The sequence below is a fragment of the Metopolophium dirhodum genome, chromosome 8 (assembly GCF_019925205.1).
Source record: "Metopolophium dirhodum isolate CAU chromosome 8, ASM1992520v1, whole genome shotgun sequence".
NCBI classification, from domain to species: Eukaryota; Metazoa; Arthropoda; class Insecta; order Hemiptera; family Aphididae; genus Metopolophium; species Metopolophium dirhodum.
In genome coordinates, this window is record NC_083567.1 from 3,556,927 (window position 1) to 3,582,432 (window position 25,506).

At 37.3% G+C, this 25,506-nt stretch overlaps 2 protein-coding genes across 2 annotated transcripts; both read right to left on the reverse strand.

Annotated features, from left to right (window-relative positions):
• Positions 1 to 464: 464 nt before the first annotated feature.
• On the reverse strand, positions 465 to 5,762 carry LOC132950651 (uncharacterized). The gene has a single exon (XM_061022172.1). The coding sequence runs from the start codon at positions 5,760 to 5,762 to the stop codon at positions 465 to 467; it is 5,298 nt and encodes a 1,765-aa protein (XP_060878155.1).
• Positions 5,763 to 16,679: 10,917 nt separating this feature from the next.
• Positions 16,680 to 23,301, reverse strand: LOC132950652 (tigger transposable element-derived protein 4-like). Its single transcript, XM_061022173.1, has 3 exons — positions 22,155 to 23,301; positions 16,799 to 16,868; positions 16,680 to 16,737 (listed from the first exon to the last, which is right to left on the reverse strand). Exons 1-3 carry the CDS (start codon positions 23,299 to 23,301, stop codon positions 16,680 to 16,682), a joined length of 1,275 nt encoding a protein of 424 aa, XP_060878156.1.
• Positions 23,302 to 25,506: the final 2,205 nt, after the last annotated feature.

Here is a 25,506-nt window from a genome sequence, read left to right on the forward strand (position 1 = left end):
TATTGTAGATAACAGGCCGGCGGCCAAATAACGTTATCGAGGATTTTACAGATATCCGACATCCTCCCCCTAGTAAGACGAGCACGTCTTACTACCAAACACTGCTGGATGTAAGGCTGCAAACTGTTGAAATATGGAGATTGAACTGGTGAACGTTGGATTTGTGCTAACTGATTAACCTAAAAATACATTCTTTTTTTTTTTTTTTTTTGTAAATACACATTATAATAATAAATTTTAAAATTCAGATAGGGATATAATTCAAGTGCCAGGGCTTATATATACATAAATTACAACGTGCCCCTAATTTTTATGGCAGCTGATCAAAGTGCCCCTCCCCCCGTGACTCACGAACGTGGTGCCTAGGCGCAGGTGCAAAAGAGTGTATAAGTCAGAGAAGGGAACAATAAAAATAAAAAATAAGAAATAAACAGACATAGAGATAGAATGGAGATTTAAAATCTCTAGGGATGGCTAATAAGTTTAACCACTTTTACTACCGGACGGGTCACGATACCCGTAGCAGTTCGGAGCCGGACGACTCGGACAACCTTGTCGGAGCCTGGTAATACCTCTATCACGCGACCCATACGCCATTTCAACGGCGGAGTGTTGGCGTCTTTTATTACGACCATATCATCAACCGATATATTTGGAGCGTCACTGGTCCACCGACTGCGAATCTGGAGAGTTTGGAGGTATTCATTGCGCCACCGACGCCAAAACGCTTGAACACATTGGCTGACCAACTTCCACCGCTGTTCCAAGGTCCGAGTTGTGTTTGGAATGTCTGCTTCAGGAACGGCAAGTAACGGTCTGCCTATTAGGAAGTGCCCCGGAGTTAGACAGTCAAGTTCAGCAGGATCGGACGAAGCAGGAGTGATTGGCCGAGAATTCAAAATGGCTTCACACCTAGACAATACCGTGCCAAACTCTTCGATGGTGAAAGTGTGCTCCCCCAGAATGCGCAATAACAATGTTTTGGATGAGCGAACTGCTGCCTCCCAGAGCCCACCGAAATGAGGGGCACCTGGAGGGTTGAAATGCCACGTACAATGGACACTAGCTGTTAGTTGGTCACGACACGATGGATCATTAACAAGAGCACGAAGTAAATTGTTTGCTCCAACAAAATTTGTGCCGCAATCACTGTAAACATCGGTGGGCAGACCTCGGCGTGCCACAAACCTGTGTAACGCAGCTATAAAAGCCCCGGTGCTCAAGTCGGATACATATTCTAAATGGACAGCGCGTACTGTGAAACACACAAAAACGGCAAGATACATTTTGTACTGACGCGGCTTTCGAAGTCGGTTCTCTTTGACTGAAAATGGACCTGCATAATCTACTCCAACCCTCGCAAACGGATGGCATTCCGTCACACGTGAAGATGGTAGATCCGCCATCACTGGCTGAGGGTTTTTGGCCGTGATGCGTACGCACGTGATGCAACGGCTAATGATCGTACGGATCAATGTGCGGACTGATAGTATCCAATATTGACGACAAACCAACGATGAAACGATTTGTGGACCACTGTGACCTGTGAGGTCATGCCAATGCCGAATTAATAGAATAGAGAAATGTGATGTCTTTGCCAGCAGTATAGGATGTTTCTGGTCATCAGACAAATCTGACCTAGATAACCGACCGCCAACGCGTACTATATTCTCATTATCGAGGAACGGACGCAGACGTGCTAATAATCGCATAGAGGCAGCACCCCCCTGCGACAACTCCTGAATCAACGTACTGAAGTGAAAACGTTGCGAAGACCGTGCAATCAGAAGCGCTGCTTGGTCGAGCTCCTTGCGGGATAAATACCCATGTTCAACCGGTTGTTTCCTACAACGCGCGACGAACCTAAGTATACGAGCAGTGGTTCGGATCGCTTGTACATAAGAAGAAAAACGCTCAAACCACTCAGATTCCTCTTCTTGTATGACCATAACCTTCGTAGATTCAATCTTAAATTCAGGCAGTTGATCAGCTGTATTAATTGGGATATACTGGTCCCATTGTTGAGGTGGCAGAGACAGGCATGGAGGACCGTTGAAATAGAGATCATGTTTAATGAAATCCGACGGAGTAAGTCCTCGTGAGCCACAATCAGCAGGGTTAGTGGCTGATTCTATATAATGCCACTGACACGTGGGTACCAACGAGTGAATTTTGTAAATTCTATTTGAGACGAATATTTTAAATGACTCATGCGGACATTTTAGCCAACTTAACACCGTTGTAGAGTCTGACCAGGCATGGACATCTGTGAGGTGTAATTTTAGGCTCAGCGTGGCTGAAAGACGGGCCAACCAGCGAGCGAGCAAAAGTGCTGCACATAATTCCAATCGCGGAATGGTTGTTGATTTCACAGGTGCAATTTTCGATCGTGCTCCAAGCAACGAGACGATAGGGTTACCCGACGAATCAATTGCCCTAAGGTACACCACAGCAGCGTATCCGGTTGACGACGCATCACAAAACCCACATATTGAACACTGCATGTCTCGGCGTGTGCCTATAAATCGAGGGATGCGGACACATTGCAGATTGGATAAATCGGTAACGAAACTGCACCAGATCTCCGCGATATCTGAAGGCAGCTGTTCATCCCATGACAGCCCAGCTTTCCATACACGTTGCATTAATGTTTTTGCAAAGAATGTGACAGGTGATAAGAGTCCGAGTGGATCGAACATTCGCGCTATCAAGGACAACATACCGCGTTTCGTGCAGACGTGTCGTTCGGGTTGAAAAATATACATAAAGGCGTCATCTTGATGGGACCATTGTAAACCCAATACCTTCGTCCCTGTGCCAGTAGAATCATCGAGCGACAGTGGTTCGCACGTTCTGTCCTCGGAGGGGATCTTATCAAGTAGGACGGGCGTATTACTGGCCCATTTTTTCAACTCCATGCCAGCACAATGTAAAACTCGAATAAGACCATCTTGAAGGGAGAGGGCCTCGTCCAACGTGTCGCCGCCTGCGCAGATGTCATCCACGTATGTCTGATATAATAAAGCTTCCTTTACGAATGGAAGGTCACTACAATCCTGCTCAGCAATAGACCGCAACACCTTGATCGCGAGGTAGGGGGCACAGTTGATGCCGTAAGTCACAGTGTTGAGTTCATAAGCTTGCAACATTCGATCGGGCGATGATCTCCACAAAATATGTTGGTACCGTCGATGCGACGGAGATACAGATACCTGACGGTACATCTTGCTTATATCAGTTGTGAAGGCAAATCGGTGAACCCGATACAATAATAGGACGTCCACAACATCGCGCTGTAACTTCGGTCCCGGAAACAAGCAATCATTCAAAGAAACGCCGGAATACGATGTCGCGGAAGCATCGAACACTACTCGTATTTTTGGGTCTTTATCGGTAGGGCGATAGACGGCATGGTGTGGGATGTAATAATCCCCATTGGACTTGGCTGGAGACATGTGTCCCAACGTCAAATACTCAGACATGAAATCACAATATAAACTTCGGAGACGAGGGTTAGTGGCTAATTTCTTCTCCAAGTGCTCGAAGCGCTTCTCAGCTACGGCGCGTGAGCCACGGAAAGTGTCAACAGAAATTGCTTGGCGGAACAAGAGCGGTACACAAAAGCGACCAGAATTATCGCGGGTACAGCCATCACGAAATATTGCTTCACACTGCCCCTCCTGCGTAAACTGTTCTGGTGCCGCGTCGGGTTCTTCGAGCGCCCAGAACTTCTCTAGCAGCGTTTCGACAGAAGTAGTAAGTGATGTATGGCAAGACACAGAAATATTGGACGTTGAATTTGAAACCGGCCCGATGATCGTCCATCCAAATACCGTTCCGAATGCTGTCGGAAAAGCATCGCCTACAGACACACGTTTTCCATTTAGAATTTGGGCAAACAGGTCTGCGCCTAATAAAACATCGATGGTACCAGGGTTAATAAATGAGGGATCCGCTAGGGCAAGATGCTGATATTTATCTGCTATCGAACGGGATAGCGGTTGTCGTGGCATATCAGCCGTAATCGTCGGAAACACCCACGCATCAAAATTGAAGACGGGATCTGGTGAAAATCTTGGTTGTACTTGACAGCGCACTAACCCCAAAACGTTTTGTACCTGAACACCACCGATACCGGATACAGGTAATGTCCACTTTTGCATCCGGAGTCCCAACCGATTCGTGCACTCCGAAGTAATAGCACTAATTTGTGAGGCTGAATCAATGAGCGCCCGGACCGTATGCAACACGCCAACGTTGTCAGACATGTGTATGAGAGCTGTACCGAGAATGACCGACGGTGAAGTATTTTGGCCAAGACATGACGATGTGGTGGCAACGTCTGGTTGCCCCTCATCCGATGAATTCTCTTCTTTGGACGGAGCAGCAAATCCAGCTGAATGCAGAAGCGAGTGATGCCTTCGGGAGCATTGACCGCATACATTTGAAGACTTGCACTTGGTCACCCAGTGTCCTGTACGTAGGCATCGAAAACAAATCTTATTGACTCGCGCCCAATTGTTACGATTTTCTTGCGTCCAACCCTTGAACTTTGGGCATGACGTTAGACCATGAGTACCCGTGCAACATTTGCAAGACGGTGATACCTTTGACGGGTTGCTGCTTGTAACCATAGAGGTATGCAGTGGCGGCTTCCTCGCATTATGAGATGCAGTCTTAGTAGATTTGTGAGAGTTTGATTGTTTTGATGTAGGCTCTGGTGGAATGCATTCTAATATGGCCACACGAGATTTTACAAACTTCAACAACTCTTGTACCGTAGGAAACCCGTTGGCTAGTTGGGCTTCGAATAACTTGATGCTATAGGTAGGCAAGCATCGAGCGGCTATGGAGAATAATATAAAATCGCCTAAATCTGGTAGATGCAGGGACTCGAGCAACGATACGCCTTCATCGAATACCACTAACAATTTGTTTAACTCAACTAAATTTTCTGAAGGAGCTCGTGGTGCGTTTAACAGTTTCTCGATTAGTGAGCGTGCCACCAGACGGGGTTTGTCAAATCTTTCCTCGAGAGTGGACCACGCCAGCCTGTAATTGTGGTCTGATACCGGAATGCCTCGAATAGCATCTCGAGCAGCCCCCTTGCAACACCCAACCAAGTAGTAGAACTTATCGATATCGGATAAATATGTTCGATTGTCCACCGATGTTGTGAATCGATCACGAAATGTAACCCACTCATAAATGTCGCCCTCGAACGTGGGCAGTGGTATCTCAGGTAAGCGGGTGGGTTTGATGACTTGACCACCACTAGACCTCACAGAATCTGCTTTAGTTGATTGGACGGCACCTGGGCTCACATCTATGGCAACATTGTCGGTAATCACTTGTTCGTCTGACTTTTGGACATTCTGGCCGACATCGTTTAATGACACCTGTGAACCGCCGTGTGTAGACGTTGTTATTTGGTCGGGGCAGTATTGCATAAAACGATGGGCGGTTGCTTTTGAAAACGAGACCAATTCGAACATCTCGACGCCCTCCGTGTCGGGATATTCATTGTCAAGCTCTAAATCCAACAAATAATTCAACAATGCTTCATCTTCGATGGTAAAGGACGACAACAAGTGATCGAGGGATTCAACCATTACCAATAGCTGGGGTACCACAGACGTGTCCTCCGCACTCCGAACGGCCACACTATGGACTGCACGTATTTTATTGACGTAACTCTTGCGTTTGACTTCACAACTACGTTTCAACCGCTTGACCCGCGCGACTTCTTCATCACCAGCCATGACGACGGATTTTTTTTTTTTTTTTTTTAATATGCAAATACAATTAAATACTAAGCGCAAAATGAAATAATTTAGCCCAAAGTAGATTCTCACGCGACCAAGGGCGCGCTTAACGCGACAAAATGATCAAAATTATTCAACAAATTAAATAAAAGGAGCGCGACAAGTAGCGCGCTTCACGCAAAAATAATAATAATAAATTATTAGACGCAAAATCAAAATATAATAAATCACAAAGCAATAAAAGCGCTTTTACGTGAAATAATAATAATTAAAATCAATAACGCAAATAAAAATAAATAGAAACGACAAGTTGCGCGCTTCACGCACAAATAATAATAATAAATTATTAGACGCAAAATCAAAATGTATCATTACGCCAACAAACGCGCGCTTAACGCTAAATAATAATAAAATTATTAATTTGCAGAGCCAAACATAAATCAGAACACCACAATTAATGCGCCTTTCGCGAAATAATAAAACAAAAGGAATTATTCGACAAATTAAATAAATAACGCGGCAAGTGACGCGCTTTACGCAAAAATAATAATAATAAATTATTAGACGCAAAATCAAAATATATTATTACGCCAACAAACGCGCGCTTAACGCTAAATAATAATAAAAATTAATTTGCAAAGCCAAAATAAATTAAGATACAACAATTAATGCGCCTTTCGCGAAATAATAATACAGAAGGAATTATTCGACAAATGAAATAAATAACGCGGCACGTGACGCGCTTTACGCAAAATAATAATAATAAATTGTCGATCACACAATTAAACAATCAATACGTTGATCACGGGTAAAACGTGTAAAAGCAAAATAATTATGCAATAACAATTACACGTAGCTTAGGACGGGCCCATAAATCCTAAACGGAACACTAAACAATATGTGGATATAACCACGCTATGCTACCAAAAATGTAGTATAAAATCCTTACTGCCGACCCAGAGGCATCGACCGACTCGGCTACACTTAAATAATATTTTTATCGTGTTGTATTGCTCCACGCTCTGACTGAACAAAATGATAGCGCTAAGCACCACCACGCAAGGCACGGATGAGAGTGGGTCCCTTATACGTAACGTCAATATAAATAAGAATGAAGAACTCAAGGTAATATGTTCTAATGGCGAGCCAGAAGCATCGCCCTAATATTAATATGTAAGATTACAATGTTTTACATTCATATAAAATGGATGGGCGCCCCCTAATGGATATACATAGGTAAAATTAACACGTAGGTACAAATGATACAAAATAATAATATAATGGTACAATCACCGGTCTCCCTGGTACCCGCAATGTTGCCACTCGTTCACCTTCCGACTGCTTAATTGGTCCATACGGCGAGTCGACGCTGGTGGACTGGGAATCCCAACGATGGCCACTGACGGGTGGCGCACACTAATAATTCGGACGTCGCCGATACTCCACGCAACACAATGGCGACGGCCAACAACCAGATACCTGCCCGCGTACACCACGAGACAACGTACCACAGGTGATCGACGGGTAACTAATATGGACGGATCGACTTAACACACGCGAAACGCCACGGCCGATGGATACTTAACACGACACATTCACAACATCGATCACGCAGAAAAATAGTCTGTCGCGCAACACGCGGACGTGACAAAGGTGCCGGGGCCGTTGCAACAGTTGCAACGAACAGACAGAGGGTCACTAACTAGACGTTGACGGGTTCGCGGTGAGACGGCAGGCAGTGACCGAGATGGCACAGGCGGGGCGGGGGTATCGAATATTCTCGACGTGGAGTCTACCGTAATGACCGACGACAATTATTGTAGATAACAGGCCGGCGGCCAAATAACGTTATCGAGGATTTTACAGATATCCGACATGTAAGTCAAGTATAGTTTATTTTTTTGAATTTTTAAAATATCAAATTTTTTTGATCTACCTAAGACTCATTAATTTGAAAAGTAACAACTTTTGAAAAAATATTTGGACTTTTACAAGTACCAATAATATATTAAAATATTTTACATAAAATATTTTAAAACTGTTTCTACTTTTTGAATTTAAAATGTTTTTTACGACTGGATCTACTTTATTTAACAAAAATAATGAGATCTTAAAAAATTGTAAAAACTAAACTACATTATTTAAATAAATTACTTTACAACCAACCTATTTTTTTAAAAAACCAGATTTACAAATTGGCTTAATACTTCAAAAAAAAATTAGTTTCATATTGTTTTGTTTTTTAAATTATCACTAACCTACTAATTTGTCAGTGCTTTTAAGTAATTTTTAAAATATACAAACTAAAATGGTAGGTACATAAATGTATTGTGATTTCAGTTATCACGATTTGTTATGATTAATTTATCCAAACTAAACTTTGGCTGAATATAGGCCATTATAGTTACCTATATACACAACTTTTATTGGTTTAGTTTTTTTTCTATTGAACTACACAAGGTTGGCGTTTTCCTTGAGAATAATAAAATGTCCTGGTTGTTTTTGGGCTCTTAGCGTTGCATCGAAAATGTTGGGTATCTTGCATTCTTTGGGTTCCCCTTTATACTCGCGACATTCCTCCGGTGGGTGTTTGACCGTCAGCCGTGTTACTCCACAGCTGGTTTTGGATATAGGTATGGACCTTTTCACATTAAAAAAACCATGTGTTATTCCTGCGAGTCCGATTCTCAGTCTGTATTATTTTATTATTATTTATTATAATTATGTCGTATGATGGTTATTATCAGTCTTAACCGCGTAAAAAAAATACAAATTATGACACCGTATAATAACTGTCATATAGCGAGTCCGTAGTGCATTCATTTTCGACAATATATTAGTATAATATAATATGTTTATTCAATAAAACTCATATAATCGTATATAAACGGGACGTAATATCGGGTACATAATATTGCTGAAGGAAGGTCGCGTCGTATCGACAGGTGTAGGTTATATTATAATTTAAAGGAGAAGAAAATAATTCATTAATATAATATTATGCACAACCGAGTCTCGGAGACTTTTAAACCGACACGGTTTTTCATTGATTTCAATTTATTTATTTAAATAATATAATATTTATATTCATATTATATATTTTCGTACCTTGATAATAATAAATTAATAATAACATATATAATATAATATATATATTATATATTATATGATTTGTTAATCATCGCATAATACGTTGTAATGTAGCAATTTGTAATATGGACTAATTGCAATATATTAATATTAAGCACCAAAGACATATTATAATTCAATTTAATGTAGTTTGCTCCAATATTATTATTTTATAAAATAAATAAATTATTCCTTTTACGATTTGCCAATGTGTATACAATATTGAATAATTTAATACCGAGTATACCATAAAACGTCAATAATACCAATACCTGGTGAAATTAGAAATTACATTTACCTATAAACTTGTAATACCTAAATGTTTTTTTGATGAAGATTGTACGTTTGGCGCTTTTGAACGATATTATAATACCTATTATAATATCTGAAATTGACCACTCTGCAGGTAGGTACCTATGATTATACAATGTAAGTTCCTACTATACTTTTACTTATTTTCTCGTTTTAGAGCCTATGCCAAATTATTGTCAACCGCCGATAATATGGCAACCACCTGTCCACCTATAATTGTAGGCGTGTAATCAACACGCCGAAAAATGATCTATAAGTCGGAAAGAAAATATTTGTAACAACGCTTTAGCCTTTCAATAATGACAACATTTTAGTCTTGCTATTCGAAAATAAAATGAAAAACTCAGTTTCTCATGCAGGCTATACATTGCAATTATAGACCTTTATTATTTTTCGACCAAATCTTATCGGATACCAAAATAATTAAAATATCGAAACAGTTGTCAATTTAATGTGCAATATAGAAAATTTGCAAAAAATTACAGTAAGCTATCCATGCAATCACAACAAAGCGCAATGGACCACTCCGACTTTTTGTGTATTATCGTTTAACACCGCCGTAAATACCGTCAAAACCATAACAACTGCGATTATTGATAATGTATAAATTATCGGATTTCGGTGTTTGAAATCAGCTGAAAGGACCGCGACCACGTGGTTTGTAGAAAAACATATTTTACATGTAAAAATACGGTGAAATTTAGAAAATCAGTAAACAGTCTGCGGAGTGTGGGTGTAATTTTTTTTCATTAAAATTTTCAAAATTCAAATAAATATCACAATATAATATATTATAGGTACACATGTTTATCGTGTTCTACCCATACAAAACACTTTTATTAAATGTTTACACAATAATATTATTATAACATATGAAGGTTTTTACCGTTTTCACTATACCGCGGCCTCTTCCTAAAAAACCGTCCATAATGGAAACATTTAGCTAGATATTATAATAATAGTCGTATAATAGACCCATATACCCATACATTAGCACCTAAATAAAAGTTGTTACGCGACCCAGGGTCACTGGATTTTAAGAACCGTTTTAAAAACATAATTACCCGGCAAAATAAACATCGGCAAAAATGTATACGTATAAATTTACTTTTACCCGTAAAATTCACCGGGTAAATACTAAATTGGCCGAGCGCTCTCTGCATCTCCAATTAATATTATTTATTCATGATAACATACATACTTAATAATATCATAAGTATAATAATACCGACTGCGTGTGCATATATAATTAACGAGATATAATCATCGTGCGTTCGCGACTGCCGAAGTATCGTTATAAAATTATACGCATAATATATATATATATACCCATGTTATACCTATAATAGTAACCTACCTAAAGGATATTATGATGTTGTACATTAAGTAATTTACTCGAAAACCATTCAAATCCCAAATCCTTGCCCCAATTTACGCCGAGTGCATATTATTAGGTATTATAATATGCATAAAATCCGTAATGAATAATAACACTACGTTAGTATATAGGTAGGTAAAAATATAAATACGAAAAATGGTTTTAATTATACTATTTATATCTACAATATATATCTAAATAATTTGTGTGCGTATCTGCGCGTGTTTACCCGAAAGTATGTGTGTGTGTGTGTGTGCGTGTAATTATCATGTCTTGGGAAACATTTGGCCAACTGTCTCACGAATTTTTTTTCTTTCCACAACACTCTTCCATACCTATTAAATTCGACCCTGCGTCGTGGCAATGAACATTGAACATAATAATAATAATAATAATAATAATATGTAATATTAATAAAATATATTATTTTATAACTGGAGGAAAAAAACTATATTCGAACAATGTTTGTGTTTTGCGAGAGAATGTGTGCGTTACACCTAGATATTATAATATCTTTAATAGACGCGTGTACATAAGAACCGGATAAATACATTATATCTACAACATAATATTGTAATATATCTATGTACAGGCTAATTATACGTTTATATTATTATATTTATGCATATTATTGCCTATATGTGTGTGCTGCATTATTGCATAATATTATTATTTTTTTTTCTGCTGAAAATTATTAAAACGCGTGTATATATAGGCGTAGGTATATAAACGCTGCACTCGAGTATTAAATTAAATATTTGAGAAGGTAAACAAATACAATCACAACGTAGGTATAACACAATCTGCTCGTCGTACACACATTATTATTATGGTTACCCAAGACCGGACTAAATAATAGTAATAATATGTGATAACTGATAATACTGTACACTTTCGCGTTGTTTCGATATCGCGGAAAGTAAAAAATCTATTTTGAAGAGACTCTGCAGAGACCGACCGAAACGACTTTGAGCAACGGCTCGGTGAATTCAATTTAATTCTCGCGAACTTGACGTCTACTTATAATACTGATCTATGACCCAATAATAAATGATACGAACAAGAATAGAAGAAAACATTCTCGAGACGTTTTCCGATTAAAAAATAAAAATCGCAAATATTTATTGTGCATGCCATAGTATAATACCACATACTATCATCAGGGGGAGGGGGTGAAAATAGGACGTGCTTTAGATGTCATATCATTAAGTTGTGCAAATATAACCCCCCCCCTCCCTTACCCCCTAAAATTATTTCTACGGACGGCCTTGCATGTACCATGCGCATTCGCATGTTTAACAATTTTTTTCCCCAAGTTCGCACAGCCACGTCGATATCTCGCGTACGAAATTTCTCCCCGTAAATTGTAGGTACCTATAATGTTATCGCGAAGAACATTGTCGAACGAATACGTTGTAGCCGGTATAATATTATAATATATGTAGGTACAAGGTATGTCTCGTTATAGTTGTTGGAGTCGTATGCAAATATGCAATTATGAAAACGCGTTACGAAACAAAATTAATTCTTTATTAATTTTAATAATCTTTTATCATATTATCTGACCTACTACGTTTTACTCACATATACCTACAGTGTTATTATGTGTACCTGTGCCGACAATAATCAATTACGATTTACAAAACATTTCTAATTTATTATTAATCCGTGTCAAATGGTATTATTTACCTACCATAATAATGAAGTATAGTATACACATAAAATTATAAGAAATTATTTTTTTATACCCATTCCCATCGCCGCACACGCGATAATACTAAAAATAAAATATTTTCTCGTCAGCGATGCACGCTCGTGTAAACATCGATGATCGATGGTCGTCGTCGTCCATATTATTATTATACGGACCGAATCGTTCTACTCAATACAATAATTATACAATAATATTGTTAAATTATTTTATTGTAACCGGTCGGCGTAATTCGGACGATGTCATATTAGATCGTAACATTTGCGGAAACCGGTGCCGGTTTTTTCCACCCGCGGAAGATCAATAAATACTACCTACCTATTAGTACAGGTGAAATTCTCAATCTGACTTCACTTAACTATCTGTATATACTATATATATTATATTATATTATACCAAAATTAATGTACGTTTGTATATAGACTTGAGATTTGGAAACTATTCTGAACCAATTGGCTCCAAATTTTGCGCACATATTCCTCGAGACTCGCGGAGTGTTAGTAGCTTCGATTTTCAACCCCCCACGGGTTTCCATATTATAGGGTGACTCACAGTTGTTTAAGTTTTGGTCCACAAAAATCGAATACTTTTTTGTATATTTATGTAGGAATATATTGCCACTGGTGACATAAATAAAAGAGATAACAATAAATGTTTATAAAAATCAGTGTTCGGTCGTAGCTTATGATATTAGACCGATTTTGACGAAAATGTCAAATATATTGTTCATAGAGATATCAGAAAAGTTGAAGCGCGCTCGAAAATATACCAAATGCTTTATCCAATCCACTACAGGTAGATTATCCATTTTAGTCAAGTTAGTTCACTAAAGGATATAATATAGGTACACCGACGCCGATCTTTCCGTGAACTGATGTACGCTAAAACCGAGATACGCCCATATTATAGAGCCGTATTTTATATTTTTTAATTTTTTCACGGGCGAACAGTGGTCAATTGTTGAATTATTATTATATTTATACCTATAGGTATAGCTATTATATTATTATGATATGAGCATAAGATATAAATTCATCCACTGCAGTTATTAAGAGTCACATTTTCTAAGTTGTGTAACGATATTGTGCAGCGGTCTTCTGAGCAGCAGCGCATTATACCCTTTGGTTTTTGAGTTTAACTTTTTTTCGAACGAGGAGCTCCGTTTTTTCAACACGAGATTTTGGACGGTAAATATCTAGCCGAATAACAATAATATTGCAAAGAAAAAAATCATCCGACCACAATGACGAATACACGACAACAACGACAACAATACCGAACAAATATAATCGCGAGGGTATTGCCGAACGGCTATGCTGTAGACGACCGCGGCGGGAGAGGAATAAAAACGGTATTTATTTTTTTTTTTATTTCAAACAATATAATAATATAATATAATGATATTGTATGTAATAATATAATGGGCGCAGTTTGGGTGTCAAAATCATCGATCGGGTGCGATCGGTGGAAAAAAAAATCGCGAACACCGCGCACGCGCGTCCCCAGTAATTCCTATACCTATATACCTTCGCGGTAAGCACATATACTTACATATACCTGGTTACGTATAATATTATACGAAACGCGAGCGTACACCGTCGTATTATATTATTATTATTATTATTATTATTATTCTATAGCTGCGGCAGGGTGAATTTTTAATAACGGCGCGCGCGATAGATTTCAATTTGAATTACAAATCGGAAGAGACCCTCCCCGGGGTCGCGTCGTCTCACCTGATGATTGTTGACTGTGCACCAGTGTTTATATTATATGTACACGAGCACAGGTGCAGGCCTTCCGCGGTGTGTTTTATCATATGTTATAAACGGTATTTACCTACCTGTGTACTATTACTGTGTAATAATAACATAATATTACATACGTGTACATCGTAACGATTATACGTATACGGGTGGAAATTGTTTATTCTGCACCGATATATTATACTGTGGTGTTGGCGGCAATTAGGGGTGCGATCCGTGATTTGTATAATATGCGTATCAAGAGTTTTAGGTACCTACCCCTATCCTATATATTTACTAGCTGTACAACCCGACTTCGCCCGGGGAAAAATAAACAATTAATAATATGCAATACGGCGTTACGTCGCCACGCGGGTGTGTCTCGGTTTTAGTGTATAGGTAATTAAGTTCAGATATATTATTATTATAGTGTAACCTCTTGGTATACTTCCACTAGTATGGTTCAAACTACACTCTAAACTTTCCTGATACCTCTAAGAACAATCTCTGAAATTTTCGTCAAAATCGGTCAAGTAGTTTTTCGGCCTATAGACACGAGACATCAAACATAATATAGAAGAATCGTTTTTAGCTAATAAACTCTTCTCATATATTGTTTTGAGAAATTGTTTATTCGAGGCCATAAACACTTCGATTTTATACTTGCTTTTACTTCATCTGCCCAAGTAACCAATGACAACCATTTCTATTATACCCTTTCTATATCCTATCTTACCCTTTCACCTTCAAAAATAGTTATTTCTATATTATAATTTCTACTATTACAATTATAATCTGTAACCATTTATAAAGAAAAATAATTTTGTGTGAGCATATCTTAAAATGAGCATTTTGTAAAATGTATTGACTTTTCCTTCTGAGTCTATGTATATATTATATATATAACTGTATGAGTATCTAGGTATATATCAAATTATCAACCATTATGACTAGTTCTTATACAGAATTATTAGGAGTATCGTGTTCCATATAAAGTATTCCAAGTACAGTATTCAGAATACTATTAGAATAATGTTTCCCAAAAGTGTTTATTGCTGTTTTAAGAAAACGTGCATAGAATAAAAATTTTTAATTAAAATGTAATGTTTATCCTTATGTTGTAAATCACAAATTATCACAGTTATAATAATATACATACAATTGCAATATATTTTAACATTGGCCATAATTTCAAATTTCCCGAAGACAATTTATTATTGGTATCAATTTTTTAAATATTATATTTTTAACAAAAACATATTTTATAAGTATTATATGAAGACTTCAATAGTGTTTTAAATACTTGATGATATTCGGAATACTATTTTTAAAAAGACGACAAGACGTACCAACTCCGGTATAGTTGTTTGTTCCAAATACTTTTAACAAGTACTCTACACCGATCATATTATAATATAATATTGTAACAATATCCAGTATATCCCAAAGTCACACCATATCATTAGGTATAAAAATACTACAACCATAATCTATATAGATGCTCATCCGTATTGCATTTCGACTTTGGGGAAAAATCCTAATAATAATATGACTTTGGTATGAGGTGCGCCTGCCTGCAGTATATTATAATGAGAATGTAAAAATATCAAACGATTATCACTCGCGTCTGCGGCTGGAAGGTTATCGTTTTTTTTTTTTTTTTTTTTCACTACAATATACGGTACAATGAACACACGTCTTATTATAGGCCGGTACCACATATATAGGTGTAGGTACCTACGTATATTATATAGATCGTAAATTTAATAACGCAAACGCCGCAGTAGTAAAGTATAATATAATATAATAGTATATGGTTGAAGTCAGAAGTTTATCGAAGAGACGAGCGGCGGCGGGCGCGCGTTCATTAGCGAAAGAATTAAAAATGGAAAAAAAAAATAATAAAGATAATATTATTATTATTACACACTCCTCGGACCGCGAAGATTTACGTCGTACCTAGGTATAATGATAATAATAATGATAATACGCGGACCTACTGCAGGTTTGTGTCGTAGCAGATAGGTATACATTAATACATATATATATGAGTTTTGATCCGCGCGAACTGCGTTGACCGTGAAACCAAGGCGTTTTTCGTGTATTTTGTTATTTTCTGTTTATGTTTTTTTTTTTACGTTTTTAACGAGCCAGATATCCCTGAAGATATGCTCGCACGGTTTTCCTTTGAGTCGCTCATTAGACGAATATTGCGCAAATCGCGATACGGCGGGCGGCGGCGGCGGCGGCGGCGGTGGCGTATGTAGCTAGGTACCTATATTATATACCTAGGAAATTGTATTTTACAACACGACGGTATATACCTGTCTGGTATACAATAATATATACTAGGTATACATATATTGGGTACTTGCGTACATCGCAAGACAATAATGAGAAAACCGAAAAACGAGCTGTCGTGTTGAGCACCCGTGCTAGTATATTTATTACTTATTAGTTATTACCTACACAGGACACAGGACTAGTAATACACATCCTATGTCTTCATACATTACACACGATCCGCAAATATATATATATATATAGCGGTATTGTAATTATTATTATAATTAATAAAAATACCAACTCTATATGTTATAATATGATTTGTGTTCAATTCGTAATTTAATACCCGGCGTTTAGTGATGTTCAAAACTTCCAGTGACAAATATTCCCGTGGATTCACCCCATAAAAATCTTCAAATTTAATACATAATACAATCATTAGTCGTTAGTACTTACGCCAATCATAAAATACAGATCTTTTTTTTCATGACGACGTGGCCGGAACTTCTTGCGAATCACTTCGGCAAATGAACTACGTGGGTCTAAAATTATTATATTCAATCATGATAACTATTTTAGTTTTCGCAACCAATCGCAATACCTACCCTATATAATAAACAAAAATATATTATTATTTCTATAAAATATTCTCGAATATGCGATAAAAAGATAAAGGCCACTTATCGAGATAAAATATAGCCTATTGATCCTTGGGATAGTGTAGCTTTCCGATGGTATACAGAGATTACCCCCCGAACAAACAAACAATTTTTCTTCTTTATATATTAGTGTATAGATTAATGTGTACAATTAAAATATTATAATCAGGTAACCACTATACCTACATTATATGATAAATCATGTATATGCATACTCTTCATCGGGGTCGAAAATCTATTTATTCGTCAATTTTTAACGCCTTATAGCCTTGGACAGACTTCTAATATAATATGTGATTCTTGTAATAAAAAAAAAAAAAATAAACGATCCTTGGGTATATTGTTTTTTTATTACACGATGCCTACGGAATAAAAAACATTTTTTAACCGTTGTTGCAGCTGAAGGCGATGCATATGTGTTTATTATTCATATTTAGTGCAGTTCGTTACATAGATGTATACCTATTATGTACTGAGTATTTCACCAACCACGATCACCCCATTTTTTCCTTTAATAATGAATTTTTTTCTTTAATGTTGATGTAGGCCAGTATCTAAATCGAAATATTCAGACGAGTAGTTTCCGAGTTGTTAAAATATATGCACCGTGAGGACAATTTATTAGGTTAGTCATCTTTAATATAAGTGTTTTTGAATTATCATAGTCTCCATATCTTCCAAACCCATTAGTATCCATATATGACAGAAGGTATATTCCAAGTTAAGTAACTCAAAACCTACTCGTTCAAATCTCGAAACATCGACGCTATCAAAAAAAAAAAAAAAAATGGTTTGCTTAACAATACATTTTACTGCAGATAAAAATGGCGATACACGATAATCATTAGTTGAAAGAAAAAAATTATATTATATAATCCTTTTAAATATTATAATATGCTTAGCAATATTCCAAAAAGCTACAGAATTTTAATAAAAAAATTATATTTCAAGAGCAAAAGCAGGGGTTGTGCGATTAGTATACACGGTGAATCTGCACCCCGTACCTATATACATATAATTCGAGTGTCCTGCAATAATGTCCTCATATATATTTTATAATGACATAATAATAATGATAGTTATAATACTATGATATCATTCATACGCCTACCACGGATACCACGACCGTGTACCTACCAGGTTTTAGGTGCGTTTATATGATAATAATATAAAATTATTACACACCACCGGGCGTGGAGCATATTATATACCTATATATATATATAAATACATATTATTATACTACCTCGCCGTGATTAATGGATCACTTGGATATAACATAATAGTGATATAATGAAGTATGTACACACAACGCACCGACGTATTGTACACGAGTATCAAAATATATATATACACGTCGTTATATTATTGCAGTGTGTATGTGTGTGTGTGTGTGTGTGAGAGAGAGAGAGAGTACCCACATGGTTTTATGTCAAAATAATGTGTTGTATTGTTTTATTAAAACTCACCGAGGAATTATGACCACACCGCGAAGAGTCGTCGTCGTTCATTTATTATATACTATATTATATACCTACCTACTGCACGACGTATAACCACAACCTACGTCATAAACATTTCCGCGCGCTCGCAAGTGTGTGTGTGTGTGTGTGTAAAATGTGTTGAACATTTTTAACTGTGAGAACATCCTCGTAATTGGATTTAAGGGTTTTGGAGAGGAAAAAAAACCCGACAAAACGCATACGCCACGTGAATTTTTTTTTCTTTTAAGCGTCGCGTTTAAAAACGTGTTTTCGTCGTTTTATTACTATGTAGGTACGGGTTTTTTTCGTTTTTTTCGGACCCATTGACCGAGTGGGGTAAATCATTATCACCGCGTATAACACTGCACCAGCCACACCGTCGCCACCGCCCGCGCGTTATATATGGGGCCCGGCAATACGAGTATAATAATAACAATAATATATATATACATTATACAGCTGTAGTTATAAACATAATATATAATATAATAGTTGAAACCATGTGTGTGCTCGCGATGACGATTAGATAATATTGTAATGGTATTAAAAAATCGTAAACCGCAATCGACCTCGCGCCGGTGAGAATCTTTTTTCCAGAAAAAATAAAGTCTTAGACGAAAACCGTGTAAAATAGTGAATACCAAAAATAAAACAAATAAATAAATAACGGCGTTCCCTCGCGGGAGACTTAAACGTCGTCCGGCAGAGAATTCGTATATATAAGTACCTACTATATATTATAGCCAGCTATACCTATATAAGTCATGAATATACGCACTCCGTCTACCGCACTGCACTTTAAATTATATACGTCACAAACACGAGCCTGGGCTTGACTGAGTCGATGTACACAAGTCACCGCTACAATATCTCCCGTTACCGCGGTTTATCATCGTTTCGCGATCTCGGTATAATATTATAATATACGCGAACCGGAACGCCGACGCGATATCGTTGTCGTTATTGTTATCATTAGTGCAGTGAGCGGTATCTAGTTTAAGTACGTATTTCGGAGAGTGCTTAATAGATTATTATTGTTATCGTCGTTATCATCTTCGTTATAATACCTATATACACGAGACTTGGAGAGAAGCTCGGGGGAAGTTGTAAAATAAATTTAACAGACTGATCGCGAAAGCGATTCGATTCGATCATAAGATAATATACATAGGTATAGGCAGGTATACTATGTATAAAATATAATATATAATAACGAGCGTGAGAATACCTATAATACCTATCGATAAAAATGTTTAAGACAATACGGCCGAGTGCCGACGCTCAAATGCGTTTAGGCAAACGGTCTATATATATATATATTATATTATATTATACAATAGAGACGTATACGAGTTTGTATATTATGGAGAAATCCAAAAGGGCTGTCTGCACTCTTCTGCGCAGTGAGAGCGACGATTTAGGGATGTGTACAGATAATACGTTGCACCGTCAATCGTTGTCATCGATCGTATACTATGTACGCGATAATCGCATACGAAGTTGAGTCAACCATTGCAAGTTGCAACGTCGGACGGAGGAAACATTTTGACGAGACATCGGCTATGTGTGTCGTAAATATACATTATTCATTTATTTTTAAGCGTACACATATTATGTACTTACCGATTGGACTTGCAGGTGAACTGCAAGGGTTGTAAGGGCTCGGCGGACTACCGAATTGTTGTTATACGCTCGAAAAAGCATCAGCGGTACTATGGCTAGTTATCTATTATTTTGATTGTGCAACGATGGATTTGAAGTGTGGTCTGTGTAAAAAATAATTTTCCGTTACAAAATAATTATTTCTGGCAACGCGAAAACACGAAAATGTCTTAAAAAGAGTAAAGTGAAAAGTACAAGAATAATTTAACATTTCAAACCGGTGAAAAATAAGTAAAAAATTGTGTTAAAAGTCTTAAGCAATACAAAAATACAATTTATATAATATACCACTTCGCTTAGTAAGATGAAATGATATGTAAACAATTCTGGAAGCTAACCGGAATATAAAGTTGAAGTTTCAGATACATTTTGCAACGTTCTGTTTAATTTTTAGCATTTTCATGCAGTAGAACGGTTTTTGCATAATATAATATAAAGTCAAAATCATTATAGCCATACAATGTGTGTATGGAGTCTCCTCCTTACAACGGTTAATGTATAATATAAAAAATTGCGCATTATCATACCACGTGGTATACGTTTGTATCGAAAGTAAAATAGGTCTTCGCAACCGGTTGCGATAAACAGCAATATACGATGACAACAAACAACCCTTGCGCCCGTGTGTATATAATAATATTATACCGACGCAATAACCACTGCAGCTGCAGGTCTGGTCGTGGTTTATACCGAAATCGCGGTACGAAAAAATTGGTAGGTACTCTATTGTGTATAGTCGTCGACTCGTCGCCTACGATGGACGTCATTGTGTGTACCTATGACGTGTGTCTTAAAGTCTTGGAACCAAAGGATACAAACGTAGCTTCTCGCGTAATAAGTTATCCGACCGGAATGACACGTGTTCGGCTCTATATGTAGGCCTTTAATGTACACACACACACACAATATTTATATATATATATATATTGTGCAAGAAAAGAGGGGGTGACGTAACAACTTTTGGAAAACGTGACGACCTTATTGGGTTTAATTTCGATTACAAAGTTTTTCGGCTTCAGCTCGTCCGTTCGTTTTTTTGTTACGTGCTGCGCATTTATGCGTAAAACGTCGATACATTAGTAAATAAACAATATATAATATCATTATAATATTTGGCCGCGATATTGCACCGACGGCATAATTACGGTGGGGGAGGTGTAGTATCCCTAAATTAATTTTTTATTTTACCAAAGACTACATTTACCTTTACTCATTTAACACCCCATACTATGGATTATTTTATACAGAAATAACACAATAAACACCGAACGTGTTGGCTGTACATAACTAAGTTAATAATATTAACACGTCATGATAACACTGTGTGAAAAATACAAATAAATTATATCATATTTCGTACGAAAACAAACTGCCGAGTGGTCTGAAATTATTATTGTTTTTACATGTATTATATTAAACTATTAGATTAGGTTAGGTATAATATTAAAATATTGTTTCCACGAGTGCAGTAATGGGCACAAAAATGCCATCCCTCGCCCCCGCCACAGTCATCACAACAAAATCACTCCATTGTAGCTGCGTTTAATCGGAACGATGCATATAATTACTATAATATCTGAAGAAATGTTTTGCCTACAGCAGATAACCGCGGCACGCATATATGTATACGTATTATATATAGTACCCCAAGATATGTATGGAAAACCGCTGTCGCGTTTACCGGCCGGATGTAAAAATACCGAAAAAGCGTACAATATATTATTACAGTAAAACTCGCTTAAGACGCTCTTTAAGGGACCAGCTCTCTAAAACGTCTTATGCGGGAAAGCGTCTTATGCGGGAATGAAACAAAATGATGTGGTTGAAATATCGAGTTTATTTTTTTATTATTAAACATAATTTAATGAGAAATACACTTAAAAATTAATTATAATTACGATATACATACATACTTATATTTTTGTGCTACTGAATTTAATTTAAAAAAATATTATTATTACATACATATTTTATTATTGTTTATTAAAAAAATGATCTATTTTTGATTGTTTAAGGTTCTGACAATGTGTTTCAGCAAGAAAGTTTTCAATTTTATTAAGACAACCTAACATTTCTTCGGAATTTTCAACACAGAATAATACTTTCCGAATTTCCGATAAATGTTGCAAACCAGTAGTTATTGTAGGAGTAGATACTGGAAAGTCTTGATCTTCTTCTTCTTGATCGTCGTCTTCTTTCTCATTGTCCACTAAGTTCGTATCAGCGATTATTTCATCTAAAGTCCGAGTGCTACTGGTTACGAGTTCATCATCTACTGTTGCATAATCAGCAAAATTTTGCAGAAGCTGAAAGTCCTCTTCTTTTAAAGGTGAGCTATCAGCCTGTTCAGAGTTGTTCAACATACCAAATGCAGCTTTCCGAAAACAGTTTATTATTACATCTGGTTTAATTTCATCCCAAGCGGCACTAACGTAATGTATGGAGTCCAAAACGTTAACTTTAGTTGAAATTTGGTTGGTACTCTCCATGTCTCTCAAGTACCGCTGAACTAACTTTTTTCGGTACTTTTGTTTTATCACTTTAATGATACCCTGATCTAGGGGTTGTAACTTAGATGTAGTATTTGGTGGAAAGAAAACAAGTTTTATATTGGTAGTAGGGATATCTTTAGGGTGAGCCGGACAATTGTCGACGAATAGAATAATTTTTCTCTTTTGTTTACCGAAAAATGCATCTAGCTGTTGAATCCAGTTTATGAATAGTATTCCTGTCATCCAAGCACGACTTTGAGCAAGGTATTCACATGGAAACGTACGAACATTTTTGAAACAGCGAGGAGACCTACTTTTTCCAATGACGACCAACTTCAATTTATGGGTTCCGGTAGAATTTGTACATACTAAAACCGTGAGACGTTCCTTGCTCAACTTTCCACCATGGCATGTCTCATTTTTAAAAACAAAAGACTTATCTGGCATAAGCTTAAAAAACAATCCGAATTCATCAGCGTTGTATACATCGTCAGGAGCATAGTCACGCAGTAATGAAGGCAACACGTTATTTTTCCATGAAGCTATATCATCATTATTAACAGATTCAGCCTCACCTGATATTTGCCGGTACACAATGCTATGCCTACTCCGAAATCTATCCAGCCAACCAGTCGATCCACTAAATTCGGTTAAGTTGAGACGTGCGGCAATCTCCATCGCCTTTTCCGTGATTATACCTCCATTTATTGGATAATTTAAACTACGTACTTTTTCAAAATGTTGAGTTTGTCCGAAATCGTTAGCGCTTTACGTTTTATACCACTAGCCATAACGAAATTACGGTTATACACATGCGAACGAACAGCACTTACTAAATCTCATAAGACGATGAAATACAGTAAAACTGTTATAATAAGTAATGATAAAATAGGTATAGCGATAAAATAAAACGATAAGAACACGTATAATACTAAAAATTCTATTTTTATTTTCACAAAACTACTAAAATTTATCGTAATCTGCTGAAAAAAAGAGCGTTTTACCCGATTAGACAGAGAAAAACTGAGCGTCTTAACAGGTGATTTTTACATTGACTAGTATAGGAAATGTCTAGGGACCGACTAAAAACAGCGTCTTATGCGGGAAAGCGTCTTAAGCGAGAGCGTCTTAAGCGAGTTTTACTGTATTATAATATTATTAAACACATTCGCGCACTCGGCGCACCGGATCCGCACCCCCTAGGAGACCGGAAGTTCGGTGGCGCGGCGGCGGCGGCGCCGGAGTTACATATAATATATGAGTGATTCGATATATAATCACACGCGGCGGACTCAGCACACACATAATATCAACCCACCCCCCCCCCCCTGGTCGATCTTACAGCGTCATATTATTATTATTATATTATATTAAACATACATTAAGTAGGAGGCGCTATAAATGTTATACATCATTATGAGCCGCGCGCGATTGTCGGTCGGTCAGGGGTGGTTTTCTGCGTCTCCGGTATATATATATATGGCGTTTGAGGCATATAAAGGCAACCTATTTAGGTTGTACATTTCGGTACAAGGTGGTATTCACGCACACAACAACTGCAGTGTAACAATAATAATAATAATAATACGTCGTAATTCGGTAGGGCCGCAGGTAACCGCAGCGACGTGCGAGTATAGTAATAATAATATTATAATCTATAGCGCACATGTGTGTGTGTGGGAAAGAGGAAGGAAAAAAAACGTTCGCGGTAGTGTATTATTATTAATGATTGTTATTTCGACGACGACGATAATATTATATTATAATATTAAATCGCGTTTAAAACGTGACCGCACCACACGCGCGACATTTTTTTTTCGACAGTCGCCGTCCAAACGAATTACCGACTCGACAATAAAACATATAAATTATTATAATACTATAGGTACGTAACCTTAACGTCCCGACGCCCATAACGTCGTGTGTGTGTTCTCCGGGGTACCAAGAAATTTGCATAATATGAGCGTATTGTCGTTATTTACCCACATACCCACACGCATATTACAATAATAATATTATTGTTACAATATATCGCAATACGACTATATAATAATAATAATAATAATAATAATAATAATAATAATAACAGGGAGTGCGTGCACCTGGGGAGTACGCGCCACCGATTTCAGCGAAAATGCCTAGCTCGTTATAATAATATTTGGGTATTTATTATTTTATCGTGCAGCCACCGCCGCCGATCCCTGCTGTGGAACTTATCAGACGCCCGTGGCAAAATCGTCCGGCGGTCCTTTGGTTTTACGAATTCATACCACACCCCCCGCGAGGGACACGCATCCACTCACGAAAATTACCTCTAGATCCACCCCTGCCGCAATAGGTCATAAGACGTAATTATTAATGCCTATTCTACTGCCAATGTGTGTTTCCGTGATCACGATAACCTGTACAACTGTAGTCTACGTCATATTTTCTCGATTGCCACGTGAGATCTTCAAACAGCTGCAGCACGGCCGACGATTTACACTTTTTGAAGCACGATCGAATGACACAGCCACCGAGATGTCCGATTTATAAAACAGGTGTTTTGGATTGTCCAGTACACCGCAAAACAATGTTTTTTCCGAAAAGGATCTATGCCGTCCAAATCGTTAACAAAAGGTCCACAAAGCTATTACTGCTACACTACTCGCCGGTATAGACCACACACTATATGACAGCCGGTCGGCTGTGCCCGTTTCCAATAGTAATTATGGACCATATCCCTCCTAATTCTTAAAACAAAATAATATATAGGTAGAAGGTATTTATCTTCCTTTAGAAAGTGAACGAGCGATAAATCTATTGAAAGTCGTACAGATAAAAAATAATAATAGGTATTACTATTGCATAGGATGCATAGGCAATCGGTATCAGGACATTTTT

Bases quoted from the DNA above. Each gene is read 5' to 3' on its own strand.
- LOC132950652 (XM_061022173.1), bottom strand. From the start codon at position 23,301: ATGGAGATTGCCGCACGTCTCAACTTAACCGAATTTAGTGGATCGACT. The intron at 16,869-22,154 runs GTCAGAACCTTA...TAATAATTTTAG, and splicing joins CTTTCTTGCTGAAACACATT to ACCCACGTAGTTCATTTGCC. The intron at 16,738-16,798 runs GTATTTTATGAT...TTAAATTTGAAG, and splicing joins CGTCATGAAAAAAAAGATCT to ATTTTTATGGGGTGAATCCA.
- LOC132950651 (XM_061022172.1), bottom strand. From the start codon at position 5,762: ATGGCTGGTGATGAAGAAGTCGCGCGGGTCAAGCGGTTGAAACGTAGT.